Source organism: Mustela putorius, unplaced genomic scaffold (assembly GCF_011764305.1).
Source record: "Mustela putorius furo isolate JIRA1106 unplaced genomic scaffold, ASM1176430v1.1 tig00001009_pilon_pilon_pilon, whole genome shotgun sequence".
NCBI lineage: Eukaryota > Metazoa > Chordata > Mammalia > Carnivora > Mustelidae > Mustela > Mustela putorius.
In genome coordinates, this window is record NW_025421529.1 from 1,581,642 (window position 1) to 1,609,063 (window position 27,422).

Below are 27,422 nucleotides of genomic sequence, written 5' to 3' on the forward strand. Positions count from 1 at the left end.
AACTCCTGCCTCATCTGCACTTTTTCTTTTTTGACAGCATGTCTGGTCTTTGCAATAAGAAAAATAATTTTTTGCCATTAAACCATATGGGAAAAAAGTTGTCAGGTAATTCACAGTGCACACAAATCCAATCCTAAATGAGTTGGAGACCCCAGGGCGACAGGTGGCACAATGACCCTCTGAGATGAGGAGGAATCCTCTGAGATGAGGATTAGATTACAGTCTAATAAGGGAATTCTGACACAACAGAAATGCACTAGCCACCTTGGGACAGGAATGACAGGATTGCCCACAAAGAAATGAAAATCTTTGATTCATTAGAAGACACCAGAAAAGAGTAAAAAGACAAGCCACACACATGTGGAAGAGAGACACCTGTCATTCAAATAGAGCTCCTAAAAATAAATGTGAGAAAGACAGGCAGGGCTATTGGCCATTGGACAAATACATGACACTGACATTACCTAAGAGCAAGCAGTAATGACAGGAAAGACTAGAGAAGTTGCTCCACTGTGTGAGTCATGAGAATATGCAAAAAAAAAAAAAAAAAAAAAAAAAACCAAAACAAAACAAAAACAAAAAAACCAAAAAACCCCCCAAAATCCACAACAGGCACAACTACATACCACCAAGACTGCCAGCAGTTGTCAGGACAGAACTTGAAACTCTGAAGCCTGAGTAACTCTGTGCACTAAAGGGAAGGGGCTCCCTGAAAACTTTGTGGGAAGACTTTGCATCCTCTGGGAAGGTTGAGGTGTGCAGATAGCAGGAGTCCACAGGTTCCTGTGAACAGGAGTCTCTTTCAACATTCATACCTGCAAGACCAACATGGGGCAGTGACATAGTGTCTGGTCTCCACAAGGGACCAGTGGAGAAGTGGTAGAATTATCCTCACCTGGTACAGCTCACATGGAGCAGAGATAGAATGAGAGGTCCTCATCTGGGACAGCCCATGTGGAACAGTGATAGAATGAGTGGTCCTCATGTGGAACAGCCCATCTGGAGCAGTGATAGAATGACTGGTCCACAACTGGGAAAGCCCATGTGGAGCAGTGATAGAATGCATGGTCACCAGCTGGGACAGCCCCATGAAGCAGTGATAGGATGCGTGGTCCCCACCTGAGAGAGCCCACGTGCAGCAGTGATAGAATGTGTAGTCCCACCTGGGACAGCCCATGTGGAGCAGTGTTAGAATGTGTGGTCCCACCTGGGATAGTGCCCGTGGAGGAGTGATAGAATATGTGGTCATCAATGGGACAGCCCACATTGAGTAGTGATAGAATGTATGGTCCCTACTTGGGACAGTCCTTGTGGAGCGGTGATAGAATGTATGGTCACCATATGGGACAGCCCACTTGGAGCAATGATAGAATGTGTGGTCCCCACCTGGGACAGCCCACATGTAGCAGTCGAGAATGTGCGGTCCCTATTTGGGACTACCCACATAGAGCACTGATAGAGTTTGTGGTCCCCACCTGGGACAGCCCTTGTGGAGCAGTGTTAGGATGCAAGGTCCCCACCTGGGAGAGCCTACATGGATCAATGATAGAATGTGTGGACCCACCTGGGATAGCCCACGTGAAACAGTGATAGAATGTATGGTCCCCACCCGGGACAGCCCACGTGGAGCAGTGATATAATGTGTGTTCTCCCACCCACAGGGCTGATGGGATTGGGTAGGTAGATTGTGTTGCTTAGTGTCAAGAAGGCTAGGGGGCTTTTCTGGACCTCACAGCGGATGCAGAGCCTAGAGACGTTTCCAGTTCCTCTGCCTCCCGGTGTAGTCCTTCTTCCCCTAGTGCTGCCTTCCTAAGGCACATGGTATCTTCAATCATGTGCATCTCTCTCTGTCCCCAGAACCCTCTGTGGTGTTTGCCAAGGAGCAGCCAGCATGCAGTGAGGTGCTCTGCAAGGCGGGGTCCAGCGCCACCCTGAGCTGTGAGGTGGCCCAGGCCCAGACGGAGGTGACGTGGTACAAGGACGGGAAGAAGCTGAGTGCGAGCTCCAACGTGCACGTGGAGGCCAAGGGCTGCAGCAGGCGGCTGGTGGTGCAGCAGGCGGGGAAGGCGGACGCCGGGGAGTACAGCTGCGAGGCCGGGGGCCAGAAGGTGTCCTTCCGCCTGGATGTCACAGGTCAGCGTTTGGGTTAAAACTCTAGCCTTGATCAAGGGTGATAGAATGTATGGTCCCTACCTGGGGCAGTCCACATGGGGCAGTGATAGAATGTGTGGACCCCACCTGGGACAGTCACGTGGAGCAGTGATAGGATGTACTGTCCCCACCTGGGACAGCCACGTGGAACAGTGGGAGAATGTACGGTCCCACCTGGGACGGTCCACATGGAGCAGTGAGAGAATGTGTGGTTTACTCCCGGGACAGCCCAAGTGGAGCAGTGATAGAATGTGTGGTTCCTACCTGGGACAGTCCACGTGGTGCAGAGATTGAATATAATGTCCTCACCTGGGATAGCCACGTGGAGCAGTGAGAGATTGTGTGGTCCCCATCTGGGACAGCCCGCTTGGAGCAGTGATAGAATATATGGTCCCCAGCTGGGAGAGCCCACGTGAGGCAGTGGGTAATGTACGGTCCCTACCTGGGACAGCCCATGTAAAGCAGCGATAGAATGTGTAGTCCCCACCTGGGACAGCCATGTGAACCAGTGAGAGAATGTGTGGTCCCCAACTGGGACAGCCCACATGGAGCAGTGATAGAATGCATGATCCCACCTGGGAGAGCCAAGTAGAGCAGTGACAGGATGTGTTGTTACACCTAGGACAGTCCTCGAGGAGCAGTGAGAGCATGTATGGTCCCCATTTGGGACAACCCATGTGGAGTAGTGATAGAATGTGTGGTCCCCACCTGGGACAGCCACATAGAACAGTGATGGAATGTGTGATCCCCACCTAGGACCGCCACGTGGAGCAGTGATAGAATGTGTGGTCTCCACCTGGCATAGTCCATATGGACAGAGATAGAATATGTGGTTCCCAAGTGGGACAGTCCATGTTGAGCAGAGATAGAATGTGTGGTCCCACCTGGAACAGCCCACGTGGGGCAGTGATAGAATATGTTCCCCAAGTGGGACATCCCACATGAAACAGTGGTAGAATATATGGTCCCCAGCTGGGATAGTCCACGTGGAACTGTGATAGGATGTATGTTCTCCTACCCACAGTGCTGATGGATGGGGTAATTCGATTTTTTTACTTAGTGTCAAGAAGGCTATGGGGCTTTTCCAGACCATACAGCTGATGCAGAGCCTGGAAACATTTCTAGTTCCCCTCCCTCCCGGTGTAGTCCTTCTTCCCCTAGTGCTGCCTTCCTAAGGCACATGGTATCTTCCATCATGTGCATCTCTCTCTGTCCCCAGAACCCTCTGTGGTGTTTGCCAAGGAGCAGCCAGCATGCAGTGAAGTGCAGGCCAAGGCGGGGTCCAGTGCCACCCTGAGCTGTGAGGTGGCCCAGGCCCAGACAGAGGTGACGTGGTACAAGGACGGGAAGAAGCTGAGTGCGAGCTCCAACGTGCACGTGGAGGCCAAGGGCTGCAGCAGGCGGCTGGTGGTGCAGCAGGCGGGGAAGGCGGATGCCGGGGAGTACAGCTGCGAGGCCGGGGGCCAGAAGGTGTCCTTCCGCCTGGACGTCACAGGTGTGTGCCAGGGTTCCGTAAAGGTAATAACGTCCGGACCAGTCAGGAAAGGAGCCCCTCTTGGACCGGATAGGGGGACAGTTGTGTGTTGCACCTGTGTTGGGTTCTCTGTGATGGGCCCAGCCCAGGATTCTGTCTACTGCCCAGGTGCTAGGACTGGAGAACTGCAGTCCCTCTTTTTGGCTGTTCTGGGCATCCACTTCCCCAAGCATCTCCCCTTCTGCCAGAATCCCACTGTAACCAGCAGATAACCAGCCATGAGCCTTTCTTGGTGTCCTGTGGACCCCTAAGGCCTGTGGCCTGTGGCAGGCACCATTCTCTGTCTAGGGCTGTCACGTTCTAGGGAAACATGAGCACACATGTGGAGCTGGGCAGCTGTGGAGCCTCACTGGAGGGGCTCTTGTCTTGGGATCCTAAGTGTCCGGCTGTGATGTGGTCAGCCGTGTGGGCTTGCCCTTGCTTGGATGCCCATCCTGACCTGGGCCTGGCCAGACTGTCCTTTCCTGCCTCCCCTCCTGGGCCTGCTTCCCGATGCCCTTCTGTAATATGGACCCAGGACTGCTGCTGGGGGCGATGGGGCCCAAGCCAGGAACACAAGAGCCCTGCTCTTATGCTCACTGACCTCCCCCCAGAGCTGGAGCCCGAGTCCCCCGCCCTGGAGAGACCTGGCCACAGGGAGCCTCTGGTGGTCAGGGAGCATGAGGACATTGTCCTGACAGCCAAGCTGGCCACACCCTCTGTGGCCGCGGTGACGTGGCTCAAGGATGGTGTGGAGATTCGCCGAAGCAAGCGGCACGAAACAGTCAGCCTGGGGGACACCCACACCCTGACCATCCACGGGGCCCAGACCCTGGACAGTGCAGTCTACAGCTGCCGTGTGGGCACGGCAGGGCAGGACTTCCCTGTGCAGGTGGAAGGTCAGCAGGGCTGGGGGCAGTGTTCTGGGAACCCCATGTGTGCAGGGGGCGGGGCTGGAGTGGGCTGTCCCCAGTGAGTGCCAGCCAAAGTCCCGCAGCTGATGCCCCTTCCTGTCCTGCAGAGGTGGCCACCAAGTTCTGCCAGCCCCTGGAGCCTGTGAGCGGGGAGCTGGGGGGCACGGTGACGCTGGTGTGCGAGCTGAGCCCGCCCCAGGCTGAGGTCGTGTGGCGCTGCGGGAGCACACAGCTCCGGGCTGGGAAGCGCTTCCAGATTGAAGCCACAGGGCCCCGGCGCTGCCTCACGGTGTCAGGCCTGCGGCTGGAGGATGCGGGGGAGTACACGTGTGAGACTCGTAACGACCGCACCAGCGCGCAGCTCACCGTCAATGGTACTCAGTGGAGGGCCACATATGTGGGTGGGCGGGCAGTCGGGCAGGGCATGCCTGGGCGGCTGCCTGGTGGAGATACCCTTATCCACAACTGCAGGGTGAGGCCTCTCAAGGAAAACCCCTGTCCGCAGCCCCCCGCACGGTCAAGTTCACATCAGAGTTGAGGGCGGTGGTGGCCGAGGAAGGTGGAGAGGCCACCTTCCAGTGCGTGGTGTCCCCGGGCGACACAGCAGTCACGTGGTTCCGGGACGGCGCCTTGCTGAAGCCCAGCCAGAAGTTTCTCATCTCCCAAAGTAGCTCCAGCCACAGCCTGACCATCTCTGGCCTGACCCTGGAGGACGCTGGTCAGATCACTGCAGAGGCTGAGGGTATCCAGTCCTCAGCTGCTCTCCGGGTGCGAGGTGAGTGGATGGGGCCTCAGGGAGGGCCTCTCCATGGGCTCATTCCCTTGCAGCCTTCCGCTGCCAGCCTGGGTCCAGCTGGTCTGGGTGACCTGGATATTTCACAAAGGTGGAGAGGGGGGATGGGCGGTGCCCAGGGGCCGGGTACCTACTTGGAAGGGGACACAGTAAACTGCCAAAAGGCGCGTCTGGTTGGGGAGTGGGCAGAGGTTGAGGCTGTCCAAGGAGGCTTCCTGAAGGAGGCATCCTCAGCTGAGCCCCATGGATGGAAATGGAGTTGGCAGCCAGTGCAAGCAGAGGCAGGAGGTGGGGATGAACTTCACTGGCTGGAGCCAGGACCTCTCTTGGGGAGCTGTTGCAGGTTCTGAGCGAGAGTAATGTGCACACATAGACCTTCTGGGGAGATCACAGCAGAGCCTGGGACTGGGAGGCCCACTTGCATCATGCTTTTCATTCCTTAACATGGAGTATCCAGGGTCTCTCTAGAGCAGAGTGGCTGGTGCTGCAGGTCCAGGGGCTCAGTCTGTTGCACCAGCTCCCTGTGACCTGCTGCTGGTGGTCATGGGTCACACTTAGGAGTTCTGGGCACTGTGTCTGGCCTGGTTGTTGGCCAGGGAGCAGGAGAGGAGACACGTGTTGGGGAAGGAGCAGTCTCCCAGAGCCTCAGCTTCTTCCCATGAAACTGTGCCCATGCAGGTGCACAGCTGAGCCTGGCTTCCTTCCACATAACTACGTATGCAAGTGCGCAGCTGATTCTGGTTTCCTCCCATGTAACTGTGCCTGTGCAGGTGCACAGCTGGGCTTGGCTTCCCCACATGTAATTGTATGTGTGCAGGTGCACAGCTGGGTCTGGCTTCCTCCCGCATAGCTATATGTGTGCAGTTGCACAGCTGGTTCTGGTTTCCTACCACGTAACTATGCCTGTGCAGGTGCACAGCTGTACCCAGCTTCCTCCGACAAAACTGCTTGTGCAGGTGCACAGCTGAGCCCGGCTTCCTCCCATGAACTGTGCCCATGCAGATGCTCAGCTGGGCTCAGCCTGGAGGCGGAATGTGAGGTCATGGTGGGGAGCAGGTGTGCCATTGAGGGGTGGGGTAGGGGGTGGAAGGGCCCTCAAGCTCTGGCTTTTCCAAGAGTGGTCTGGGTGACTGTGGTGACTTCCCTTGTTTGTGACCTCAGAGGCTCCGGTGCTATTCAGAAAGAAGCTGAAACCCCAGACGGTGGAAGAGCGGAGCTCAGTGACCATGGAGGTGGAGCTGACGCGGCCGTGGCCCGATGTCAAGTGGACACGGAATGCAGCCGCTCTGGCGCCAGGCAAGAACGTGGAGATCCACGCGGAAAGCACCAGTCACCGCTTGGTTCTGCACTGTGTGGGTTTCGCTGACCGTGGCTTCTATGGGTGCGAGACTCCAGACGACAAGACGCAGGCCAAGCTCACCGTGGAAAGTGAGCAGCCGTAGCAGGCGGGGCCCCAGGAGTCAGGAAAGAGGTGGGAGGGGGAGGGGATGGATGTCCCCCTGCAGGGACAGGCCCTGGGGGGTGCTGGGAAGGAAGGGGTGGGCCTTTGGCTCTGAGGCCCCATGGGGAGGTGAGTGAGGGCTGGCCCCGCGGGCTAAGGTATCTGTGCAGTGGCTTACCCTTGCCCCTGCATGTGTGCTCAGTGCGCCGGGTCCAGCTCGTGCGGGGCCTACAGGCGGTGGAGGTGTCCGAGCTGGGCACAGTCAGCATGGAGGTGGAGCTGTCCCACGCTGACGTGGAGGGCAGCTGGACGCGGGATGGCCTGCGGCTACAGCCAGGGCCGACGTGCCAGCTGGCCGTGCATGGCCCCATCCACACGCTCACGCTGTTGGACCTGCGGCCACAGGATGGCGGCCTCGTCACCTTCAAAGCTGAGGGGGTGCACACGTCCGCGCGGCTCATGGTAACCGGTGCGTGGGCCTGGGTGCACCCTGCTCTGTCCCCCAGGTAGCCTGGGGAGGCGGGTGGGCTGGGGTGGCAGAATCCTGGGCTCTGGGCTCTGTGTTTCATTCCTAGAACAGCTGTCTGACACCGCCCTGCTCAGGCCCCTCTTGGCTCTGCCTCTCACCCTTCCCCTCCTGCCACCCTAGAGCTGCCTGTGAGGTTCAGCCGCCCCCTGAAGGACATGGTGGCCACAGAGAAGGACAAGGTGACCCTGGAGTGTGAGCTGTCACGCCCCAATGTGGATGTGCGCTGGCTGAAGGTGCCTGCCTCTCACCTGAGTACTCTGGCTCCCCCTGCCTCTCTTGGTGGCCTGTCAGGCACGGGACGGCTCTGCTGGGGAGTCCCAGCACCTGACCCAACCTCATCCCTCCTCAGGACGGTGTGGAGCTGCGGGTGGGCAAGACAGTGGGCATGGTGGCCCAGGGTGCCTGTCGGAGTCTCATCATTTACCGGTGTGAGCTCGGGGACCAGGGCGTGTACGTGTGTGACGCCCACGACGCTCAGAGCTCAGCCTCCCTGAAGGTGCAAGGTGGGCCAATGAGGGTCAGAACCTCCTGGCACCCCCACATTCCCCAGTGGGGGGCTCAGCCCCCTGGCTCACCCTGCCCTGTCCCCTCCAGCAGTCCAGGTGGGAGGGGGGAAGGGGCAGCTTCGCGTGTCCAGGGGTGACAAGGCCCTGCTCATTACCCCAGGTCGCAAGGTCCAGATTGTGAGGCCCCTGGAGGACGTGGAGGTGATGGAGAAGGAGGGTGCCACATTCTCCTGTGAGGTCTCGCTCGACGAGGTGCCGGCCCAGTGGTTCTGGGAGGGCACTAAGCTTCGGCCCAGTGACAACGTGCGCACCCGTCAGGAAGGTGCGGTGGTGGGCAGGCTTCGGGAGGGCATGTCCTCCTCCAGTCCCCAGGCCCTCCTTCCCCCAGCACTGAGTGGCCTGTGTTTCCAGGAAGGAAATACACTCTCATCTTCCGGAAGGTCCTGGCAGAAGATGCCGGGGAGATCAAATTTGTCGCAGAAAATGCAGAATCACGAGCACAGCTCCGAGTGAAAGGTGAGGGAGTCCAGGGGAGGGTCTGTGCTGGGCAGTGTGTGGGTGCACACACACCTTTTGGGCCTTCCAGGGGCTGACAGGTCCGTTGCCACAGAACAGGCGTGGGGCACCCAGGCCTTTCTTGGGAGGACAGCAGTGACCCAGAAGGAGAGGTCTTGGAGATTCAGCCTTTTGTATGAGAGCTCAGGGTCTCCTTGTTAAAATTGGGACTGGAGCAAGTGCTGGAGAGGTGGTGAGGGCAGATGGCACCCCTGGCAGGTGGGGGGGCAGGTGGACCCCAGCAGGTGTCGAGCATCAGCCCTTAGCTGGTGGCCTTGGTGACAGTGAGGGCACCGAGAAGAGAGAGTCAATGGCAAGGGAGGGGCAGGAAGGCATAGGAGGCATGGATTTGCTTGATGCAGGGGTGTGCGGGGGGTGGGGGGAGGTGTGAGGAAATGTGGCAAAGCAGGGATGTGTGGAGAGCAGGGGTGCACGGAAGGAGCTTGTGAAGGGCCAGGGGCACGGAAGTGGGTGTGCTCAGCTTCCTCCCGGTCAGCTGTGTGTGTGGGGTCCCAGAGAAGCCCGATGGAGACACTCGGCATAGCCATCACGGGACAGTGAACCGGGCCAGCGTGGGCTGTTCTGCTGGAGCGTGGTGGGAGTCTGCTGGTTGGAGGCTGAAGAGCACCCACACCAGTTTGGGTGTGGGGTTTTGGAGCTCTGAGCACCCCCAACCACACCGGCCACACCCACAGAACTGCCAGTGGCCATCCTGCGGCCGTTGCGGGACAAGATAGCCATGGAGAAGCACCGCGGCGTGCTGGAGTGCCAGCTGTCTCGGGCCAGTGCGCAGGTACAGTGGTTCAAGGGCAGCGTGGAACTACAGCCCGGGCCCAAGTATGAGATGGTCAGCGACGGCCTCTACCGGAAGCTAATCATCAAGGATGTGCAGCCCGAGGATGAGGACATGTACACCTGCAACGCTGGAGATGTGAAGACCAGCGCCCAGTTCTTCGTGGAAGGTGCCGGCAGCACCGTGGGGGCGCCTCTCCCGAGTCCCAGGGCAGTGGGCGGTCCTCCTTGCCAGACCGCGCCAGTGACCAATCAATCTCTCACCCACAGAGCAATCCATCACCATCGTGCGCGGTCTACAGGACGTGACCGTGATGGAGCCTGCCCCCGCCTGGTTCGAGTGCGAGACCTCCATTCCGTCGGTGCGGCCGCCCAAGTGGTTCCTGGGAAAGACGATGCTGCAGGCGGGGTCGAACGTGAGCATGGAGCAGGAGGGCACCGTGCATCGCCTGACTCTGCGGCGCACCTGCTCCACCATGACCGGGCCTGTGCACTTCACCATCGGCAAGTCGCGCTCCACCGCACGCCTGGTGGTCTCAGGTGAGCGCACGGCGTGGGTGGGCTGCACACGGACCTGGATCAGGGCTGGGGTAGAACCCGTGGTCCCCCGGAGGCCACAGCACCGCCCTCTTTCCTTCTGCTGCAGACATCCCGATGGTGCTCACGAGGCCGCTGGAGCCCAAGGCGGGGCGCGAGCAGCAGTCGGTGGTCCTGTCCTGCGACTTCAAGCCGCCCCCCAAGGCTGTGCAGTGGTACAAGGAAGACACTCCCCTGGCACCCTCTGAGAAGTTCAAGATGAGCCTGGAGGGCCACATGGCGGAGCTGCGAATCCTCCGCCTCACACCCGCGGACGCCGGCATCTACCGGTGCCAAGCCGGCAGCGCCCAGAGCAGCACGGAGGTCACCGTGGAAGGTACCGAGGGCGCCTGAGGCCCTGGAAGGATCTCGGAGGCTGAGCGGCCCACCGTGCCCCTGGAAGCACGCGAGGGCTCACGGGGCCCTGGGAGGGTCTCTGAGGGCGGGGGACGCCAGGAACAGGTGCTGAGCGGCCTGCCCTGCCCCTGCAGCGCGCGAGGTGACCGTGACACAGCCATTGCAGGACATAGAAGTCACGGAGGAGAGCCGAGCCTCTTTCTTCTGTGAGCTGTCCCATGAGGACGAGGAGCTGGAGTGGTCACTCAACGGCAAGCCTCTGTACAACGACAGCTTCCATGAGATCACCCACGAGGGCCAGCGCCACACGCTGGTGCTGAAGCGGGTTAGGCGGGCGGATGCGGGCACCGTGCGCGCCTCCTCCCCCAAGGTGTCGGCCACTGCTCGCCTGGAGGTCAAAGGTGAGGCGTCCCTGCGGGCCCTTAGGGTCCTCCCAGGAAGGGGCGCTGGGCTCTGCAGGCCCCTAGCTGGCGCTCACTCACCTGTCCACATCCGCCCCCCCACCAGCAAAGCCAGTGGTGTTCCTGAAGGCTCTCGATGATGTGTCTGCGGAGGAGCGGGGCACACTGGCCCTGCAGTGCGAGGTCTCGGACCCCCAGGCCCGCGTGGTGTGGCGGAAAGACAGCGTGGAACTGGGCCCCAGCGACAAGTACGACTTCTTGCACACGGCGGGCACGCGTGGGCTTGTGGTGCATGACCTGAGTCGGGACGACACCGGCCTCTACACTTGCAGCGTGGGCTCCGAGGAGACCCGCGCCAGAGTCAGTGTGCACGGTGCGTGGCTGGCGCCGGGACAGCGCGTCCAGAGGGTGCAGCTGTGGCCAGGGGGTGGGGCGGGTTCAGGAGGCAGGTCCAAGCCCAGGGGGTGGAGCCGCGTCCGGGGGGCGGGTCGGGTCCAGGAGGCAGGTTCAGGCCCAACGGGTTGGAGTCGGGTCCAGGAGGCAGGTCCAAGCCCAGGGGATGGAACCGCGTCCAGGGGGCGGGTCAGGTCCAGGGGCGGGGTCCGTTCCAGGGGCCTGGTCAGGTCAGGAGACAGGTCTAGGCCCAGGGGGTGGAGCCGCGCCCAGGGGACGAGGCGGATCCAGGGGGCGGGGCGGGTCAGGAAACGAGTCCAGGCTCAGGAGGTGGAACCGCGGTCAAGGGGCGGGGCGGGTCCAGGAGGTAGACCCAGGCCCAGGGGGTGGAGCCAGGTCCAGGGGACAAGGCGAGTCCAGGGGCGGGGTCCGTTACAGGGGGCGGAGCTGCTTCCAGGTGACGAGGCCGGGTCTGGGGCGGAGCCAGTTTTAGGGTGCGGGGCTGCTTCCAGGTATGTGTGTGTGGGGAGGGCTGCCTCTGCCCTGGACCCACCCCTTCTCCAAGGCCGGAGGCTAACCTGCAGAGCTCTGGAGGTCAGGATAGGCTCCTGGAGGAGTAGGCTGGATGTGATCCCAGGAGACCCAGGTACAGGCAGGCGGGCGAGGGACGATGAGCAAGGGGAGGGCTGGGGAGACTGGACTGGCAGTGCCTGATAGAGTCCCGGTGGCTGGAGACATTCCCCCGGCATCAGGGACTGTGTGTGGGCAGCTATGGGGGTCACAAAGGGGTACAGTCAAGGCTACAGCTTGGGGGTGGCTGGCTGCAGAAGCCAAGATGTCAGATGTAGGATGCCCTGGAGGGACTCCCAGGCCACAGGCACAGCCTGGTGAAGGTGGTTGTTTGAAGGCCACGTGCCTCCCCATGGAGTCAGCAGGGCAGCGTGGGCCCCCTCACGGCCAGCACAGCAGATGTCCCTCTCAGCCCGAGCCTGACCTGCGTGCACAGCTCTCCTGGCCCAGCTCCTTCAGTCCCATTCTTCCTCACGTGCGTGTGCAAGGCAGGCCTGCTGCCTGGTCACCCTGTGGACCCTGTGGCGGGTCCCTGCCGGTCTGGCTGGGGTTTGAGGACAGAAAGGGAAGGGGGCAGGGCAGCATGGTGAGTCTGTGCTCGAGCTAGACGGCCCCTTCATTTGGGACTCCCGTCCTTGGCCTTCTGGAGTGTTCAAGCTGTGACCGCTGTGGACAGTGCTTGTCCTATAGTGGACTGGAAGTGACAGCAGGCCCCCCAGGATTAGGGCTTCAGGGGGTGAGAGTGAGGGTTCAGCTTTCATGGGGTCTGCCTGGGGCAGCTCTGGTCTTGATGGTGCCAGATCGGGGTAGGGGAGGGGCTGGGGTCCAAGAGCCTGGCCTGGGGTGACCGCCATCTCCTGTGGCCCACAGACTTACACGTGGGCATCACCAAGAGGCTGAAGATGGTGGAGGTGCTGGAGGGCCAGAGCTGCACGTTCGAGTGTGTTCTGTCCCACGAGAACACCAGCGACGTGGCCACGTGGACTGTAGGTGGGAAGACAGTGGGTGGCTCGGGCCGCTTCCGGGCCAGCCGCCAGGGCCGCAAGTACACCCTGGCTATCCAAGATGCTGCTCCTAGTGACGCTGGGGAGGTGATGTTCTCCATACTGGACCTCACCTCCAAGGCCTCCCTCATCGTCCGAGGTGGGCACGGGGCAGGGATGGGCACCTGTCTCCATGGGGCTGGGGGTACTGTGGGGCCTCAGGCAGGAATGGGGTGCTCCTGGGGACTGTCCCCTTGGGCAGCTCCCCGGTTAGAGATCCAGAGACACTGTTGGGGGCTGGGGCTTAGTCATCTGAAGGAGCTCCCTCTTTCCAGACTCTGGGCAGAAGCAGGGCTTCTGGTCTTTGGTGTGTGGTCTGACAGCTATGGGAGCCCCTAGGCTCATGGCTCCCTGAGCTGGTGAGTCGCTGCTGCTGTTCCTGAATTCATGCACCTGGCATAAATCAAATTCAGGTGCAGGTGGTGACACCCAGTCCCCAGCTCTTGCTGCCAGCAGCCATGCTTTCAATCCCAGGCTCTGAAGGGGGCCAAGGTGTGAGAGTCTCTGGCCTCCTGTGTCCTCTCCCCAGCTTCCTCCCCATGACACGCCGGCTCCTGATTTCCAGGGCCCAAGGTCCCCATGGCTACCTGCCCCCCCCTCACCCTAAGCATGGCTGGGACCCGGCTGTGTCTTATGGTGGCTGCCCTGCCCTCTTCAGAGAGGCCCGCGGACATTGTGAAGCCCCTAGAAGACCAACAGGCTGCTCCGGGAGAGGATGTGGTGCTGAGCTGTGAGCTGTCCCGGGCCGGCACCCCAGTGCGCTGGCTGAGGGACGGGAAGGCCATTCGCAAGAGTCAGAAGTATGACCTCATCGTGGATGGCCCTCGGGCCATGCTGGTGGTCCATGCTGTCTCGCCCAAGGATTCCGGCGAGTACACGTGTGAGACAGAGGCTTCCAAGAGCACAGCGAGCCTCCGTGTGGAAGGTGACCCCACAAGAGACCCGGGGAGGGGTCCCCGTGGCCTCAGCAGGGGAGGTGCCCACAGTGGGGGATGTTCCCTGTCCAAGGGGCCGGCATAGGGTCCACACAGCCCTCACCCCCACCCCTTCCCACCCCTCCCAGAAAAGGCAAACCGGTTCACGGAGGAGCTGGCTGATCTGCAGGGGACAGAGAAGGGCACGGCCGTGTTTGTGTGCAGGACTGAGCGGCCTGCCGCTGTGGTGATCTGGCGTAAGGGGCTTACGGAGCTGCCTGCCTCAGGGAAGCACACACCCAGCCAGGATGGCCTGACCCTGAAGCTGACCATCAGTGCCCTGACCAAGGCAGACAGTGACACCTACACCTGCGACATTGGCCAGGCCTGCTCCCAGGCCCGGCTCCTGGTGCAGGGTGAGGCCCGGCGGGGTCCTGGTCTGTAGGGGGCTGGCTGGGAGCTGGGTCTGGAGGGGGCTCAGAGTCCCTTCGAGACCAGCTTCAGTTTCCCTGTTCCTGGGAGTAGGGCCTTGGTGGTTTCGTCTCTGAGGCCCTGCTGGTGGTACCTGGTGCAAATTTGTGTAGCCATGGCTGTGAGCCCTTCCTGTGTGCTGACATGAGCCTGATTGCCCACGCCGGAGCCAGCTGGGTTGGCTCATGGGATGTGCAGCCTGGTCCCCTATGCCGGAGCCAATGGGGATGGTCCACGGGGCATGTGGCCCAGCAGCAGAGATGGCCCACGGGACATGCAGCCTGGGAGCGGGGATGGCCCACGGGACGAGTGGTCCAGGAGTGGGGACAGCCCATGGGATGAATGACCCGGGAGTGGGGACGGCCTATTTCCAGCGGCAGCTGGCTGCAGGGGACCCTGATTGCCGGTCTGCGCCCTGTAGGCCAGAGGGTGCTCATCACAGAGGACCTGGAGGATGTGGAGGTACGCGAGGGCTCGTCAGCCACCTTCTCCTGCCGCATCTCCCCCCCCGACTATGGGCCGGTGCAGTGGTTCCTGGATCAGACGCCCCTGCACCCCAATGAGCTCAATGAGATCCAGGCTCAGCCCGGTGGGTACCATGTGCTCACCCTTCGGCAGCTGGCTCTCAAGGACTCAGGCACCATCCACTTTGAGGCGGGGGACCAGCGGGCCTCAGCCACACTGCAGGTCACAGGTGGGCTGTGTGCTCCGCGCTGTGGGGGGCCCAGTCCATGGACTAAGGGGCAGCCATGGGGAGGGCAGATGTTGGCCACACATAGAGCATGGCCTTGGGGCTCATGGGGATGGTTCCCAGCCTATGGACCCCGGCGAGGTGGGCTATTGGAGGACAATCCCCCATCCTCACAGGGTGGACTGTGCTGTACCAGGCCTGCCTCATCCCCCTGGCAGCCCATGACCCTGGCCCGAGGGGGCAGCTGCACACCTAGCCAGGGAGCTGCTTTGTGTGCGGGAGTCCCCAAGCATCCTGTGTGTCTCTCTGTACCCCCAGAAAAGCTGAGTGTGTTCTCCCGTGAGCTCACAGACGCTACTGTCACGGAGGGGGAGGACCTGACCCTGATCTGTGACACCACCACCTCGGACAGCCCCGTGTCCTGGACCAAGGACGGGAAGGCCCTGCGGCCATCCGCTCGCTGCCAGCTGAGCCAGGAGGGCCACCGGGCACAGCTGGTCATTACTGGAGCCACCCTGCAGGATGGTGGGCGCTACAAGTGTGAGTCTGGGGGATCCTGGACCAGCTCCATTGTCAGGGTCCACGGTAAGTTCCTGGGATCACACTCCATCTCAGGGTGGGGGGCCCTGGGACCCCAGCATCCCCCCTTCTTTCCGTCTCAGGGCTCTGCTGCTGCTGGAGTTGTCCTCCCCCGCCCCTGTCGTCTCCTGAGCAGCTGCCTGCTTCTTGCTTCATGCCTGTGTCTTGTCCTGACCCCTGTGTCTCCCTCCTCGGACTTGGCTGGTCTCCCCCTGCTCGGTTAGCATGGGTTGTTTAACACATGCCACAGGCTGGGCGGTCCAGCGACAGACGTGGACAGTCTCCCCATCCTGGGGCTGGGAAGTCCCAGGTCCAGGCGTGGGCACCACTGGCTTCTCCCAGGGCCTCTCTCCGTGGCATGGATGTGCCAACTTCTCCCTGTGTCCTTGCACTGTCATCTGTCTGTGTCTGTGTCCTCATTTCTGCCTGCGGGATTACGTGACTCGCAGGGTCAAGCTCAACCCTGTGGCCCCTTTTACCTTAATTACCTCTGTAAAGACCCCTTGTTCAGTCACAGTTGCCCTGAGGTTCTGGGGGGTGGGGCTCTGGCCTGTGAATTTGGGGGGGCACTGTTCATGCCAGTCTGCCCTTCTCTGCTCTCATCTCCTGCTGGCTGCTGTGTCCCCAGCTGCCGGCAGCCATAGGGCCCTGGCTGGGGTGCAGGAGGTGGGTGTGAACTGAGCGTGTGCCTGCCCACAGCACGGCCAGCACGTTTCCGTGAGGGGCTGAAGGACCTGGAGGTGCTGGAGGGCGGGGCTGCCACTCTGCGCTGCAAGCTGTCGTCTGTGGTCGCACCCGTGGAATGGCGCCGTGGAGAGGAGGTTCTGCGGCCTGGGCCTAAGTACAGTTTGCATCAGGAGGGCACAGTGCTTGAGCTGGTGGTCCGGGACCTGCGGCCCCAGGACAGCGGACCATACTCCTGCTGCTTCGGGGACCAAAGGACCATGGCCACGCTCACTGTGAAGGGTAAGCAGCCCCGTCTGCCTGCCCACAAACCCCTTTCGTCCCTGTGGGAGGATGAAAATGGCATTCTCTGTCTGTCGGTCCTGTTGCAGCCTCACCTGCTGAGTTCATAGGGAGACTGAGAAGCAAGGAGGCCACGGAAGGGGCCACGGCCACGCTGCGCTGTGAGCTGAGCAAGGCAGCCCCTGTGGAGTGGAGGAAGGGGTCCGAGACCCTCAGAGCTGGGGACAGAGTCAGCCTGAGGCAGGATGGGACCGTGTGTGAGCTGGAGATCCGTGACCTGGCTGTGGCAGATGCTGGGGAGTACTTGTGTGTATGCGGACAGGAGAGGACATCGGCCACGCTGACCATCAAAGGTGAGGACCGTATGTGACCATGTGGAGCAGTGTCTCCATGTCCCAAACCTGTGTCAGGTCCTGTTGCTCTGCCCTGGTCACTGCATGGTCCTCCTGCTTCTCTGTGTGTCTCCTGCTTCCTGCAGCATGAATCTCTAAGACCTCCTCGTGTGACACTCGTTTTGGATAAACTGCAGAGAACAAAGATCTTCCTGCCCTTGGGGGGGCCACATCTAGGGGAGAGACAGGGGGCATCCCACAATACAAACAGAGATTTAGAGCCTTCTTGAGGCCTCTGAAGGGAGTATGCAGAGGAAGAGCTGGGAAGTAAGTTGAAGCTTGGAATTCAAGACAGAGATACCAGGAGGCTGATGAAGGAGGAGAGCCAGGACACACATGCAGGGCTATGGGAGAGCTTTACGGGGCAGGAAGTGGGTGTGGAGGGTGCATGGGGAAGAGATCTAGGTACAGAGATGACGCAGAGGCTTGTTGGATCTGGAGATCAGGTTTGTTGAGGTAAGTACAAAGGTTGAGGTGAGGTGAGTTGGGTGTAGAGAGTGAGGTGAGATGAGGCGGATGTGGAGGTGAGGTGAGGCAGGTGTGAAGGTGAGTCAAGGTGAGGGTGAGGAAGGTGAAGTGAGTCGAGGCGGGTGAGGAGGTGAGCTGATGTGGGTATGGTGGTGACCTCATGTTGGGGCTGCATGACAAGGTGAGGGGGGAGGTAAGGTTTTGGTGTAGAAAGGGGGAAGGTCCAGAGTGTCTGACCCAGGAAGACAGGTGAGTGTCCACGGTTGGGTGGGGGTCCAGGTGTGGTGACTGGCAGGTGGGTGGGCTGTGCTCGCAGCAGCCACAGGAGGGTCCAGTGGGGCATGGTATGTCCAACTGGGGTGGAGCAGGATGCACAGAGAAGTACAGGGTTGTGTCAGCTGGAGCAGGAAGGCTGTTCAGGGGTCAGGGGTGACCGGGCCATGTCCTTTGGGGATGGGGCTGGAGGAGGCATGTCGGGGGAGCCCCTGTGCATGGAGCCACCTCCTATGGGGCATCCCGCCTGCCATCCCCAGAGACCCTGCTTCCGATAGGCAGCCATGTTTCTAGCTTTGTGTCTGTGGCCTTTCCTTCTCTTCTGGCTTGAGTTCATGGTCTGTGTCTGTCTGACTCTCCCAGGCCTGACCACCCCAGTTCACAAAGGTCCCGAGGCCTGGGCAGACCAAGGGAGGAGGGCCCTCTGTGTAGTGTGGTGAGGGGCCCAAGACCCTTGGGGATGCACAGGGCCTGACCACGGTGTGGCTGGTGGTTCTTTGGGCTGGGTTTTCAGGGGCCCTTTTGGGTCCTAATTACTTCCTGCAGGGAAGCAGATGGGGGGGCAGGATGAGGCCAACCCCACATCCAGAAGAGCTCCAAAAGCAAAGCCAGGCCCCTGTGCCACTTGAGCCCTGTGGCCAGGCACAGCATCTTTGCCATGGGCAGTGGTACCTGCCCTGCAGTCTAAGTGCCCTCTAGCCCAGGGGCAGAGGACCTAGGTTGACAGGCAGCAGGTGGCCCAGAAGAGCTGTTTCTAGAAGTGCTGGTCACAAGGACACCTGCTGTACGGTGACAGGACAGGAGGAGGGCGGCTCCTTTTTCCTTCCCAGCTGGGTGGTTCTTGCTCCTCTGGAGAGAGAGTTTAAGGGGACTTTTTCATGTCTCCTTCTTTGGCTTTATCTGTCAGGATCCCCAAATTGCCATGATATAGGGAGCCACTGACTGTGGTGTGATCTGAGTAGGACAACTTGTGTGGAGTAGAGGAGGAACCTGGGCCCTTGAATCTAGTCTGAAGCAGGATGGGCCGTGGAAGATGTGGGAAGATGTCTGCTGTGGGCACTGTGGCCATTTCTGCATGTATGTCCATGTCCCGAGGCCCTTTGAGGATGCCAGCTTCTCTGTCTCCTTGCTGGCCTGTACCCAGGTGGCTTTAGGTCAGTCTGTCCTCCAGCCATACACACTGGTTCTCCCATGTGTCCGAGTGTCCACATTTTGATTGCTTATTTGCTCCAGAATGTGTTTCACTGTTGAATGCCCACATCCTGACTCCTCATATTACCCAGTCTGTTGTTCACTGTGTCACCTTGACTTTCACCAGCCCTTCCTGCCAAGTTCACAAAAAGTCTCAAGGCTGAGGAGGCCATGGAAGGGGCCACGGCCATGCTGCACTGTGAGCTGAGCAAGGCAGCCCCTGTGGAGTGGAGGAAGGGGTCCGAGACCCTCAGAGCTGGGGACAGAGTCAGCCTGAGGCAGGATGGGACCACGTGTGAACTGGAGATCCGTGGCCTGGCGGTGGCAGATGCTGGGGAATACTCATGTGTGTGTGGGCAGGAGAAGACATCAGCCATGCTGACCATCAGGGGTAAAGACTATTTGTAGCCACGTGGGTCTCTGGCTTGGTGTCTGTGCATCATCTCCTGTCACCCCTTATTCTTTGTAGGACTTCGTGGGTATCTGTGTCTTTCCAACTGTGGTTTCTGTGTCTATCCTGGAGCCTGTGTCCTCATTAAGCACATGTTCTGCTGCTTGTGTCCAGTCCTTTGTGCCCTTGGTTTCTGCAAGGCCATTTGCCTCCCTCACCATCTCTTCCTGTGTGTCTCATTCATGCCGTGGCAACTCTGTAGTTGTCTGATCCTTGTGTGTGTACCTGTCCTCAACACAAGTCCCCCAGACAGCGTACTGTGTCTCCCTACTTCTTGGCTCCCCCTAGCCATGTTGGCTAGAGTCATACAAAATACGAGGACTAAGGAGCTACTGAAGAGGCCACGGCCACACTGAGCGCAGGCCAAGCTGAGGGAAGCCACAGCTCGCAGCGTATGCTTTACACACCAAGCACGTGGCCCACATCCAGTTGGGTCTGTGTCTCCTCTGTGATATTTGTGTCCCGTATCATCTATGTGGTCAGAGACTGTGATTATGTCTGTGTCTTTCTGACTCTCCCCAGCCCTGCCTGCCAAGTTCACCAAGGGCCTGAGGAAGGAAGAGGCCACAGAAGGGGCCACGGCCACGCTGCGCTGTGAGCTTAACAAGGAGGCCCCCGTGGAGTGGAAGAAGGGGTCTGAGACCCTCAGATCTGGAGACAGAGTCAGCCTGAGGCAGGATGGGACCACGTGTGAGCTGGAGATCCGTGGCCTGGCCCTGGCAGATGCCGGGGAGTACTTATGTGTGTGCGGGCAGGAGATGACATCAGCCACACTGACCGTCAGGGGTAAAGACCACATGCAGCCAAGCAGAGCTGTGTTCTGGCGTCTAGTTGACTTTGTGATGTCCATCTGCGCTCAGTCCATGTTTGTGTTTCTTCTCTCCCACATTCTCTTGGTGTTACCCTCCATTCATTACTTTATGGAATCTGCCTTTTCTCCTGGGCTGTTGTGTGAACCACAAGAAGCCAGCATCCCAGCCACTTCCCAGTCCTTGGTCACTGCTGGTCCTGTTGTCCTATGGGAGCCTGTCTTGTCCTCTGTCCCAGTGTATCCTGCCCCCAACATCTCTGTTCCTGTGTCTGACTCTCCCCAGCTGTGGTGGCCAGAGTCATACCAAGTGTGAGTCTTGAGGAGCCACTGAAGAGGCCACGGCCACACTGAGCACAGGCCAGGCTGAGGGAAGCCACAGCTCACAGCACATGCTCAACACACCAAGCACGTAGCCCACGTCCAGTTGGGTCTGTGTCTCCTCTGTGATGTTTGTGTCCCATCTCATCCATGTGGTCAGAGACCGTGATTATGTCTGTGTCTTTCTGACACTCCCTAGCCCTGCCCGCCAAGTTCACCAAGAGCCTGAGGAAGGAAGAAGCCACGGAAGGGGCCACGGCCACGCTGCACTGTGAGCTGAGCAAGGAGGCCCCCGTGGAGTGGAAGAAGGGATCTGAGACCCTCAGAGCTGGAGACAGAGTCAGCCTGAGGCAGGATGGGACCACGTGTGAGCTGGAGATCCGTGGCCTGGCCATGGCAGATGCCGGGGAGTACTCGTGTGTGTGCGGGAAGGAGAGGACATCAGCCATGCTGACTGTCAGGGGTAACAACCGTGTGTGGCCACCTGAGTAATTTCCCTCTCTCTCCCACTCTGTGCATTCCCTGAATCTCTTAGTGTTGCTGTCACGCCAGGGCCCCACGATGACCATTATGTGGTGCACCCACAAACTCACATGAAGAACACACTGGTGTTCATGTGTAGGCCACAGGGGTGGATGATGCAGGGACTTCAGGTGAACACTAGGAGAGCTTCAGGGCGGTGGCACATGTTCAGGCTACTGACAGGCCCAGGCCGTGGGCCCAGAAGTGGAGTTGGGAGGATGTGTGTCCTGAGCCCGATGTGTGCAGGACAAGGGTCATTGCTGGGGTTCAGAGATAAGGTGGCCAGACTGCCCAGGCGCTCTGTTGGTGACAGGGTCTGCTTGACTGTGGAGGTTGCTGGAGTGTCTGAAGTGCTCTGTCTTAGCATGGACTGTGTGACGAGCACTGCATGTGGCCACAGTCCTGGCAGCTGGAAGTCTGTGATGAAGGAGCTGGGAGCCTCTGTCCCTGGTGTACATGTACCATCTCCTCCCTGTGTCCTCACTTGGTTGTTCCTCTGTGTGTTTGCATCCTGATCCCCTCTTCTTATCAGGACACCAGTATGATTAGATAATGACCCACCCCAGTGAACTGTCTTCCCCCCATTACCTCCTGGGAGAACTTATTTTCAAATATGTTCCCATTCTGAGGTCCTGGGGGTACAACTCTAGTGTGCAGATTTACGGGTAGGACACAGCCCGTCTGTGACCCTCTGTCCTCTTGCCCCCATCCCGAAATCCACGTCCTTCTCCCATGTGGAGTATATTCAGCCCGTCCCCAATACCCCAAGGCTTTAACTGATTCCAGGGTCATCTCAGAATCCAAAGTGCGACGGCAGCACATCATGAGGTCCAGTTGAGACTCAAGGCAGATTCCTCTCCAGCTGTGAACCTGTGAAGTCAGGCTCTGCACCTCCTGAATGTAGCAGGGCAACCAGCACAAGATACACATTCCTGCTCCAAAGGGGAGGAATGGGAATGAAGGAGCGGGTCACTGGTCCCCAGGGGTGCAAGAACGAGCAGCGTAGACTCTTGGATTCTAAGGCTGGAGAAGGAGCCTCTGGGCCCATGAGTGATGAACTTGTCGCTGCAGCTGTGGGTGGAGGTGGCCTGGTCTGAGGGTGCCATGGCAGCCCTGCAAGCTCTAAAGAGCTTGCAGTTTCCTTCTCTTCCACTGTGGAAGGATAATACGTGTGCACAGCTGGGCAGCTCATGGGCCCACCCTGTAGGAACCCCACAAGGCTGATGGTTTCCATCGTATTGGCCTTTCATCTCCGTCTGATTCAGACACAGTGCCAGATGCCCTCAACAGCCTGGTTGGTCTCCTGTGCCATTTGCTGGAGTCTAGTTCATCAGACCAACCCTCTGCACATCCTTCCAGGGTGACCCTGTCTCTGTTTCCAGCTTCTTCCCTGCTCTAACATTTCACCACAAGCAGCAGGGAGAAAGAAGGCTGCTCCCTCAACTCTTTGCTTAGAGATCCTCCCAGCTACACATGGAAGTTGACTGCTTGCGAGTCCCTCCTTCTGCAGACTCTGGGACAGCACTCAGCCAGCTTCCTTGCCACTTCCTACAAAGACCACCTTTCCTCCAAGTGTCCCATAAACTGTTCCTCATTTCCACTTTGGGCCTCACCAAATGTGCCATGGTGTGCGTATGGACACGTCCCACCATGATTTTCTCAAGGCAATCCACACTGATCCAGCTGCCCACCGAAACCCAGCCTCTGCCCAACACCCAGTGCCAAAGCCACTGCCACAACTGAAGCTCTTGGTAACAGCAACAACCCACTCCTGAGACCAAAACTGGCATGGCTGTGCAATGGAGAAGTGACCTCAACAGCAGAAAAGTGGAGTCTCCCAATCCTGGAGGTTGGAGTCTAGAATCCAGGCAGTGCAGGACTGGTTTCTCTGGAGGCCTCTCCATGGCTTACAGATGACTGCCTTCTCTTTGTGCCCTCACCTTGGCTGTCTCTGCATGCCTATATCCTGATCCCCCTTTTTTGATCACCCTACCCTAGTGACCTCATTTTACCTTAGTCACCTCTTGAAAGACCCCCTTCTCCAAAGGTAGCCCCAGTCTATTGTCGTGGGGTTGGGGATCTGATATGAATTTGGGGGAAGATGAGTCCCTCCACAACGTGGTATGACCAGGGTAGATGCTGGTCACCTGTAACTGAGGAGAGTGAGTGTCTGGTGGGGTCTGGACAGGAACATATGAAGTTGAGAAGGTGGGGCCTAGAGTGTGTGGGAATGGCATCAGTGAGCCCAGGTGAGTCCAGTACTGGATGGATGCCCCTCCAAGTCTGGGAAGATTGGGATGGGAGGCAAGAGTGGAGCAGTGAATGTCATGGCCAGGAAATGTCTCCTGGGGATTCCTCCATGAGAAATGTCCATCCCATCACAAACATTGGTTGTGACCTAGAGGAGCTTGGCTTGGAGCTCAGAACAGATGAGGCCAGAGCTTAACCATATGAAAGGTTAGGGTAGGAGAACACTGAGACGACAAGATGCCTAGAGAGAGCCAGTGCCCAGGGCAACTGCACCTCAAGGCAGGATGCCAGAAGCCTTCACAATCTCTCTCTCTCTTTCTCTCTCTCTCTCACACACACACACACACAGGCCTGTGTGATCTCCTCTCCACTCCTTTGCTGTTCCCATCCTGAGTGTTCATGTTGTGCCCCTAGTCCTCCAGAGGGGTTGATGGTTTCTGTACATCTGACCTTCTGCAGCGCTGCCTGCTCAGTTCATCCAAGATCTGAAGATCAAGGAGGCCTCAGAAGGAGCCACAGCCACACTGCATTGTGAGCTGAGCAAGGAGGCCCCCGTGGAGTGGAAAAAGGGGTCCGAGACCCTCAGAGCTGGGGACAGAGTCAGCCTGAGGCAGGATGGGACCACGTGTGAGCTGGAGATCCGTGGCCTGGCTGTGGCAGATGCCGGGGAGTACTCGTGTGTGTGCGGGCAGGAGAGGACATCAGCCATGCTGACCGTCAGGGGTAAAGACCATGTGTGGTCAAACAGAGCTGTGTTCTGGTGTCCAGTTGACTTTGTGATATCCACCTGCTCTCAGTCCGTGTTCATGTTTCTTCTCTCCCACATTCTCTTGGTGTTACCCCCCATCCATTACTCCATGGAATCTGCCTTCTCTCCTGGGCTGTTGTGTGAACCACGAGAAGCCAGCATCCCAGCCACTTCCCAATCCTTGGTCACTGCTGGTCCTGTTGTCCTATGGGAGCCTGTCTTGTCCTCTGTCCCAGTGTGTTCTGCCCCCAACATCTCTGTTCCTGTGTCTGACTCTCCCCAGCTGTGGTGGCCAGAGTCCTACCAAGTGTGAGTCCTGAGGAGCCACTGAAGAGGCCACGGCCACACTGAGCACAGGCCAGGCTGAGGGAAGCCATAGCTCACAGCATATGCTCAACACACCAAGCACGTAGTCCACGTCCAGTTGGGTCTGTGTCTCCTCTGTGATGTTTGTGTCCCATCTCATCCATGTGGTCAGAGACCGTGATTATGTCTGTGTCTTTCTGACACTCCCCAGCCCTGCCTGCCAAGTTCACCAAGGGCCTGAGGAAGGAAGAAGCCACGGAAGGGGCCACGGCCACACTGCACTGTGAGCTGAGCAAGGAGGCCCCCGTGGAGTGGAAGAAGGGATCTGAGACTCTCAGAGCTGGGGACAGAGTCAGCCTGAGGCAGGATGGGACCACGTGTGAGCTGGAGATCCGTGGCCTGGCCATGGCAGATGCCGGGGAGTACTCGTGTGTGTGCGGGCAGGAGAAGACATCAGCCACTCTGACTATCAGGGGTAAAGACCACATGTGACTATGTGGACCTGTGGCTTAGTGTCTGCATAGTGTCACCCTGTCACCACATTCTCTCTAGTAGGATTGTGGTTGTCTGTATCTCACTGGTGGGCTTAACTGGTTTCTCCTACCCTCCATGTCCTCATTCTGTGTATATCCTGATGTCATGTCCAGGCTTGTGTCTGTCTACCCTGGACTACTTGTCTTTCTCAGTATCTGTGTGTTTATTGAGTCATTCACGCCATGACCCTTTACTGTTTGTGATTCTTGTGGGTGTTCCATCATGGACAAAGTGTCTCCAAGATAGTCCGATGTTCTCTGTGTCACCTTGACCCTCCCCAGCCCTGCCTGCCAAGTTCACAAAAAGTCTAAGGGATGAGGAGGCCACAGAAGGTGCCACAGCTATGCTGCGCTGTGAGCTGAGCAAGGCAGCCCCTGTGGAGTGGAGGAAGGGGTCCGAGACCCTCAGATCTGGGGACAGAGTCAGCCTGAGGCAGGAAGGGACCGTGTGTGCGCTGGAGATCTGTGGCCTGGCGTGACGGATGCTGCAAAGTACTCATGCATGTGTGGGCAGGAGAGGACGTTGGCAAAGCTTACTGTCATGTGTAAAGACCATGTGTAACCACATGGAGTGTATGGGTGCCTGTCCTTGTCTCTGTGTCTCTGCATCTTCTATGGCTGTCAGAGGCACTCCCCTCCTCTGTCCTATGTCTGTTCTACTGTCCTGTGTCCTTTGTTTACTGGCCTCCATCCTCATATCCTCATGGGGTCTCTCCAGGTGGTGGGGACAGAATTCTCCCCTTGTGTCTCTCTCTCACCTCACCCCAATCTGCCCAACTTGTCTGCCTTCAGTGTGTCCCGTTGTATGTTGGGATGCCCATGGCGGGGCTGATTCTGTGTCTCTCGGCCCCCCGCCTACCCTTCAGCCCCACAGGTGGTATTCAGGGAGCCCCTGCAGAGCCTGCAGGCTGAGGAGGGGGCCTCGGTCACCCTACGGTGTGAGCTGTCCCAGCCCAACGCCACCGTGGTCTGGAGCAAGGGCGGCCTGGAGGTGCAGGCTGACGGGCGCAGGGAGCCTCGGCAGCGGGGCCCCACGGTGGAGCTTGTACTGAGGGACCTGCGCCGGGAGGATGCGGGCGAATACGCATGTGCCTGTGGACCCCAGGCCACCAGTGCCACCCTCATTGTTACAGGTGGGCCCCAAGGCGAGACCCGTGCAACATGCAGGACCCCTGTGCTTTGGGGTGTGCCTCAGGGCTGCAGCACCACCCTGGGCATCCCATGGGGGACATGTCAGGCCTGGCAGCAAGCTCAGCCCTCACTGTCCTCACCATAGTAGCTGAGATCCTGAGGTTACCCGTGGCGTCACAGCTGCACCCCTGTGATTCCCTCCACCATCAGGGCCCTGTGGTTCACCTCTGCACCGTGTTGCCACACCTACAGTTCCCCTCTTGCACTCTGTACCTTTGTTCCTGCGGTTCCCCTCTGCACCCATAGTCATACTCCTGCGGGACCCACCCCAGTCCTGTAACCACGCCCCTGAAGGTCCCACTTGAAACCCCCCTGCAGTTCTCTGTGCAGTACCCATAGACACGCCCCTTTGGTAACCCTCTGCATCCATAGCCAGGGCTCTTTGGTCCCCTCCGCACCTTGCAGCCATGCCCCTGCACCCCATAGCCACGCCCCTGAGGTTCCCCCACTGCACCTGGTAGCCACGCCCCTACACCCCCATAGCCACGCTCCCGTGGTTCCGACACCCAGACCCTTAGCAGCTGGCCCCTCCCGCTCTGCCATGGCGCCCCAGCGGTTAGTCTCATCTCCCCAGAAACCTCAGCCGAGTGCCTGTGGTGCCTTCTCTATTTATTCCTGCTCCCTGGCTGTTCTCCCCTGCAGCCCTGCAGGCACCCTGGGCCCCGCCCCCACTCTCTCCCCTCCCCACAGCAACACCCCCTGCGCTCCCGCGGTAGCCCCCTGAGCTCCTGGCCCGGCGCCTGCCCTCACGCTCTCTGAGTCCCCACAGCTGCACCTGTGCGGTTCCTGCGGGAGTTGCAGGCCCAGGAGGTGGACGAGGGCGCCACGGCGCGCCTGCGCTGCGAGCTGAGCCGAGAGGGCGCCAGCGTGGAGTGGCGCAAAGGGTCCCTGCAGCTCTTCCCGTGCGCCAAATACCAGATGGTGCAGGAGGGCAGGACTGCTGAGCTGCTGGTGCGGGGCGTGGAGCCTGAGGACTCTGGCCACTACACCTGCAACGCGGGCGACTCACAGAGCACTGCTAGCCTCTCCATCCGAGGTGAGCTGCCCAGCAGCACCTTGCCCTCTTCCGGGCCCTCAGTCCCCGAAAGGGTGCCGGGGTGGGGGTGCCTTGCTGGGCAGCCCTAAGCGCCCCTCCCTGGCCCCCCAGCCCCTAGGCCTATATTCCAGGAGGAGCTGCAGAGCACGGAGCAGGAGGCCGGCAGTGTGGCCTGGCTGCGCTGTGAGCTGAGTGGGACAGAGACCGGTGTCCCCGTGCAGTGGCTCAAGGAGGGTGTGGAGCTGCACGGGGGCCCCAAATATGAGATAAGGCGCCTGGGGACCACATGTGAGCTGCTGATCCACGGGCTGGAGGCCAAGGACACGGGCGAGTATGTCTGTGTGGCTGGCGGCCGGAAAACCGTGGCCTCTGTCAGGGTCAGAGGTGAGCCCTCCCTGCCACCCCCTCTCCTCCTGTGGCTGCTCTGGGGGTGCACTTGGCCTGGCCCAGCTCCCATTAAGGCCAGGCCCTTGTCTGGGTATTGTTCTAAGGGCCCTGGGGTTACTGGCTCTCCTCCTTTCCACTTCCCTCTGGTTTAGGTGCTCCTAGAGAGGAGTATTCATAGTGGGAATCACTACTGCATCCCCCCTGCCCCGGAAACTGCCTTGCATTCCAAGCTCACAGGCGGGCAGCCTGGCCTGGTCATCCTCATGGAGCCCCACCTGTTTTAAAAGGGCTTGCCTTCCTGCTGTCCTGGCCGAGGCAGGGCTGGCCACAGGGTGGGTGGAGCCCAGCACACCACAAGTGCCCACGTTCCTTCCAAACAGGCACCCCCAG

At 59.5% G+C, this 27,422-nt stretch overlaps 1 protein-coding gene across 16 annotated transcripts in view; it reads left to right on the forward strand.

The window, feature by feature from the left end:
• OBSCN (obscurin, cytoskeletal calmodulin and titin-interacting RhoGEF) overlaps positions 1–27,422 on the forward strand; it is a 137,489-nt gene that overhangs the window by 55,896 nt on the left and 54,171 nt on the right. For 11 of the 16 annotated variants that reach the window (XM_045086968.1, XM_045086963.1, XM_045086969.1 and 8 more), the window contains 31 exons: positions 1,858–2,133; positions 3,371–3,646; positions 4,279–4,563; positions 4,686–4,952; positions 5,084–5,353; positions 6,533–6,799; positions 7,015–7,281; positions 7,462–7,574; positions 7,691–7,844; positions 8,008–8,169; positions 8,259–8,363; positions 9,098–9,364; positions 9,465–9,734; positions 9,841–10,107; positions 10,262–10,528; positions 10,635–10,901; positions 12,362–12,634; positions 13,193–13,459; positions 13,598–13,864; positions 14,341–14,613; positions 14,929–15,195; positions 15,889–16,155; positions 16,245–16,508; positions 18,607–18,870; positions 19,453–19,716; positions 20,259–20,522; positions 23,291–23,554; positions 24,097–24,360; positions 25,285–25,551; positions 26,379–26,645; positions 26,757–27,029. In XM_045086968.1, the coding sequence (XP_044942903.1) occupies positions 1,858–2,133; positions 3,371–3,646; positions 4,279–4,563; positions 4,686–4,952; positions 5,084–5,353; positions 6,533–6,799; positions 7,015–7,281; positions 7,462–7,574; positions 7,691–7,844; positions 8,008–8,169; positions 8,259–8,363; positions 9,098–9,364; positions 9,465–9,734; positions 9,841–10,107; positions 10,262–10,528; positions 10,635–10,901; positions 12,362–12,634; positions 13,193–13,459; positions 13,598–13,864; positions 14,341–14,613; positions 14,929–15,195; positions 15,889–16,155; positions 16,245–16,508; positions 18,607–18,870; positions 19,453–19,716; positions 20,259–20,522; positions 23,291–23,554; positions 24,097–24,360; positions 25,285–25,551; positions 26,379–26,645; positions 26,757–27,029 (7,785 nt within the window). The remainder of the gene's footprint in view (positions 1–1,857; positions 2,134–3,370; positions 3,647–4,278; positions 4,564–4,685; positions 4,953–5,083; positions 5,354–6,532; positions 6,800–7,014; positions 7,282–7,461; positions 7,575–7,690; positions 7,845–8,007; positions 8,170–8,258; positions 8,364–9,097; positions 9,365–9,464; positions 9,735–9,840; positions 10,108–10,261; positions 10,529–10,634; positions 10,902–12,361; positions 12,635–13,192; positions 13,460–13,597; positions 13,865–14,340; positions 14,614–14,928; positions 15,196–15,888; positions 16,156–16,244; positions 16,509–18,606; positions 18,871–19,452; positions 19,717–20,258; positions 20,523–23,290; positions 23,555–24,096; positions 24,361–25,284; positions 25,552–26,378; positions 26,646–26,756; positions 27,030–27,422) is intronic. The other 5 variants (XM_045086966.1, XM_045086971.1, XM_045086970.1 and 2 more) reach the window with 5 other exon arrangements.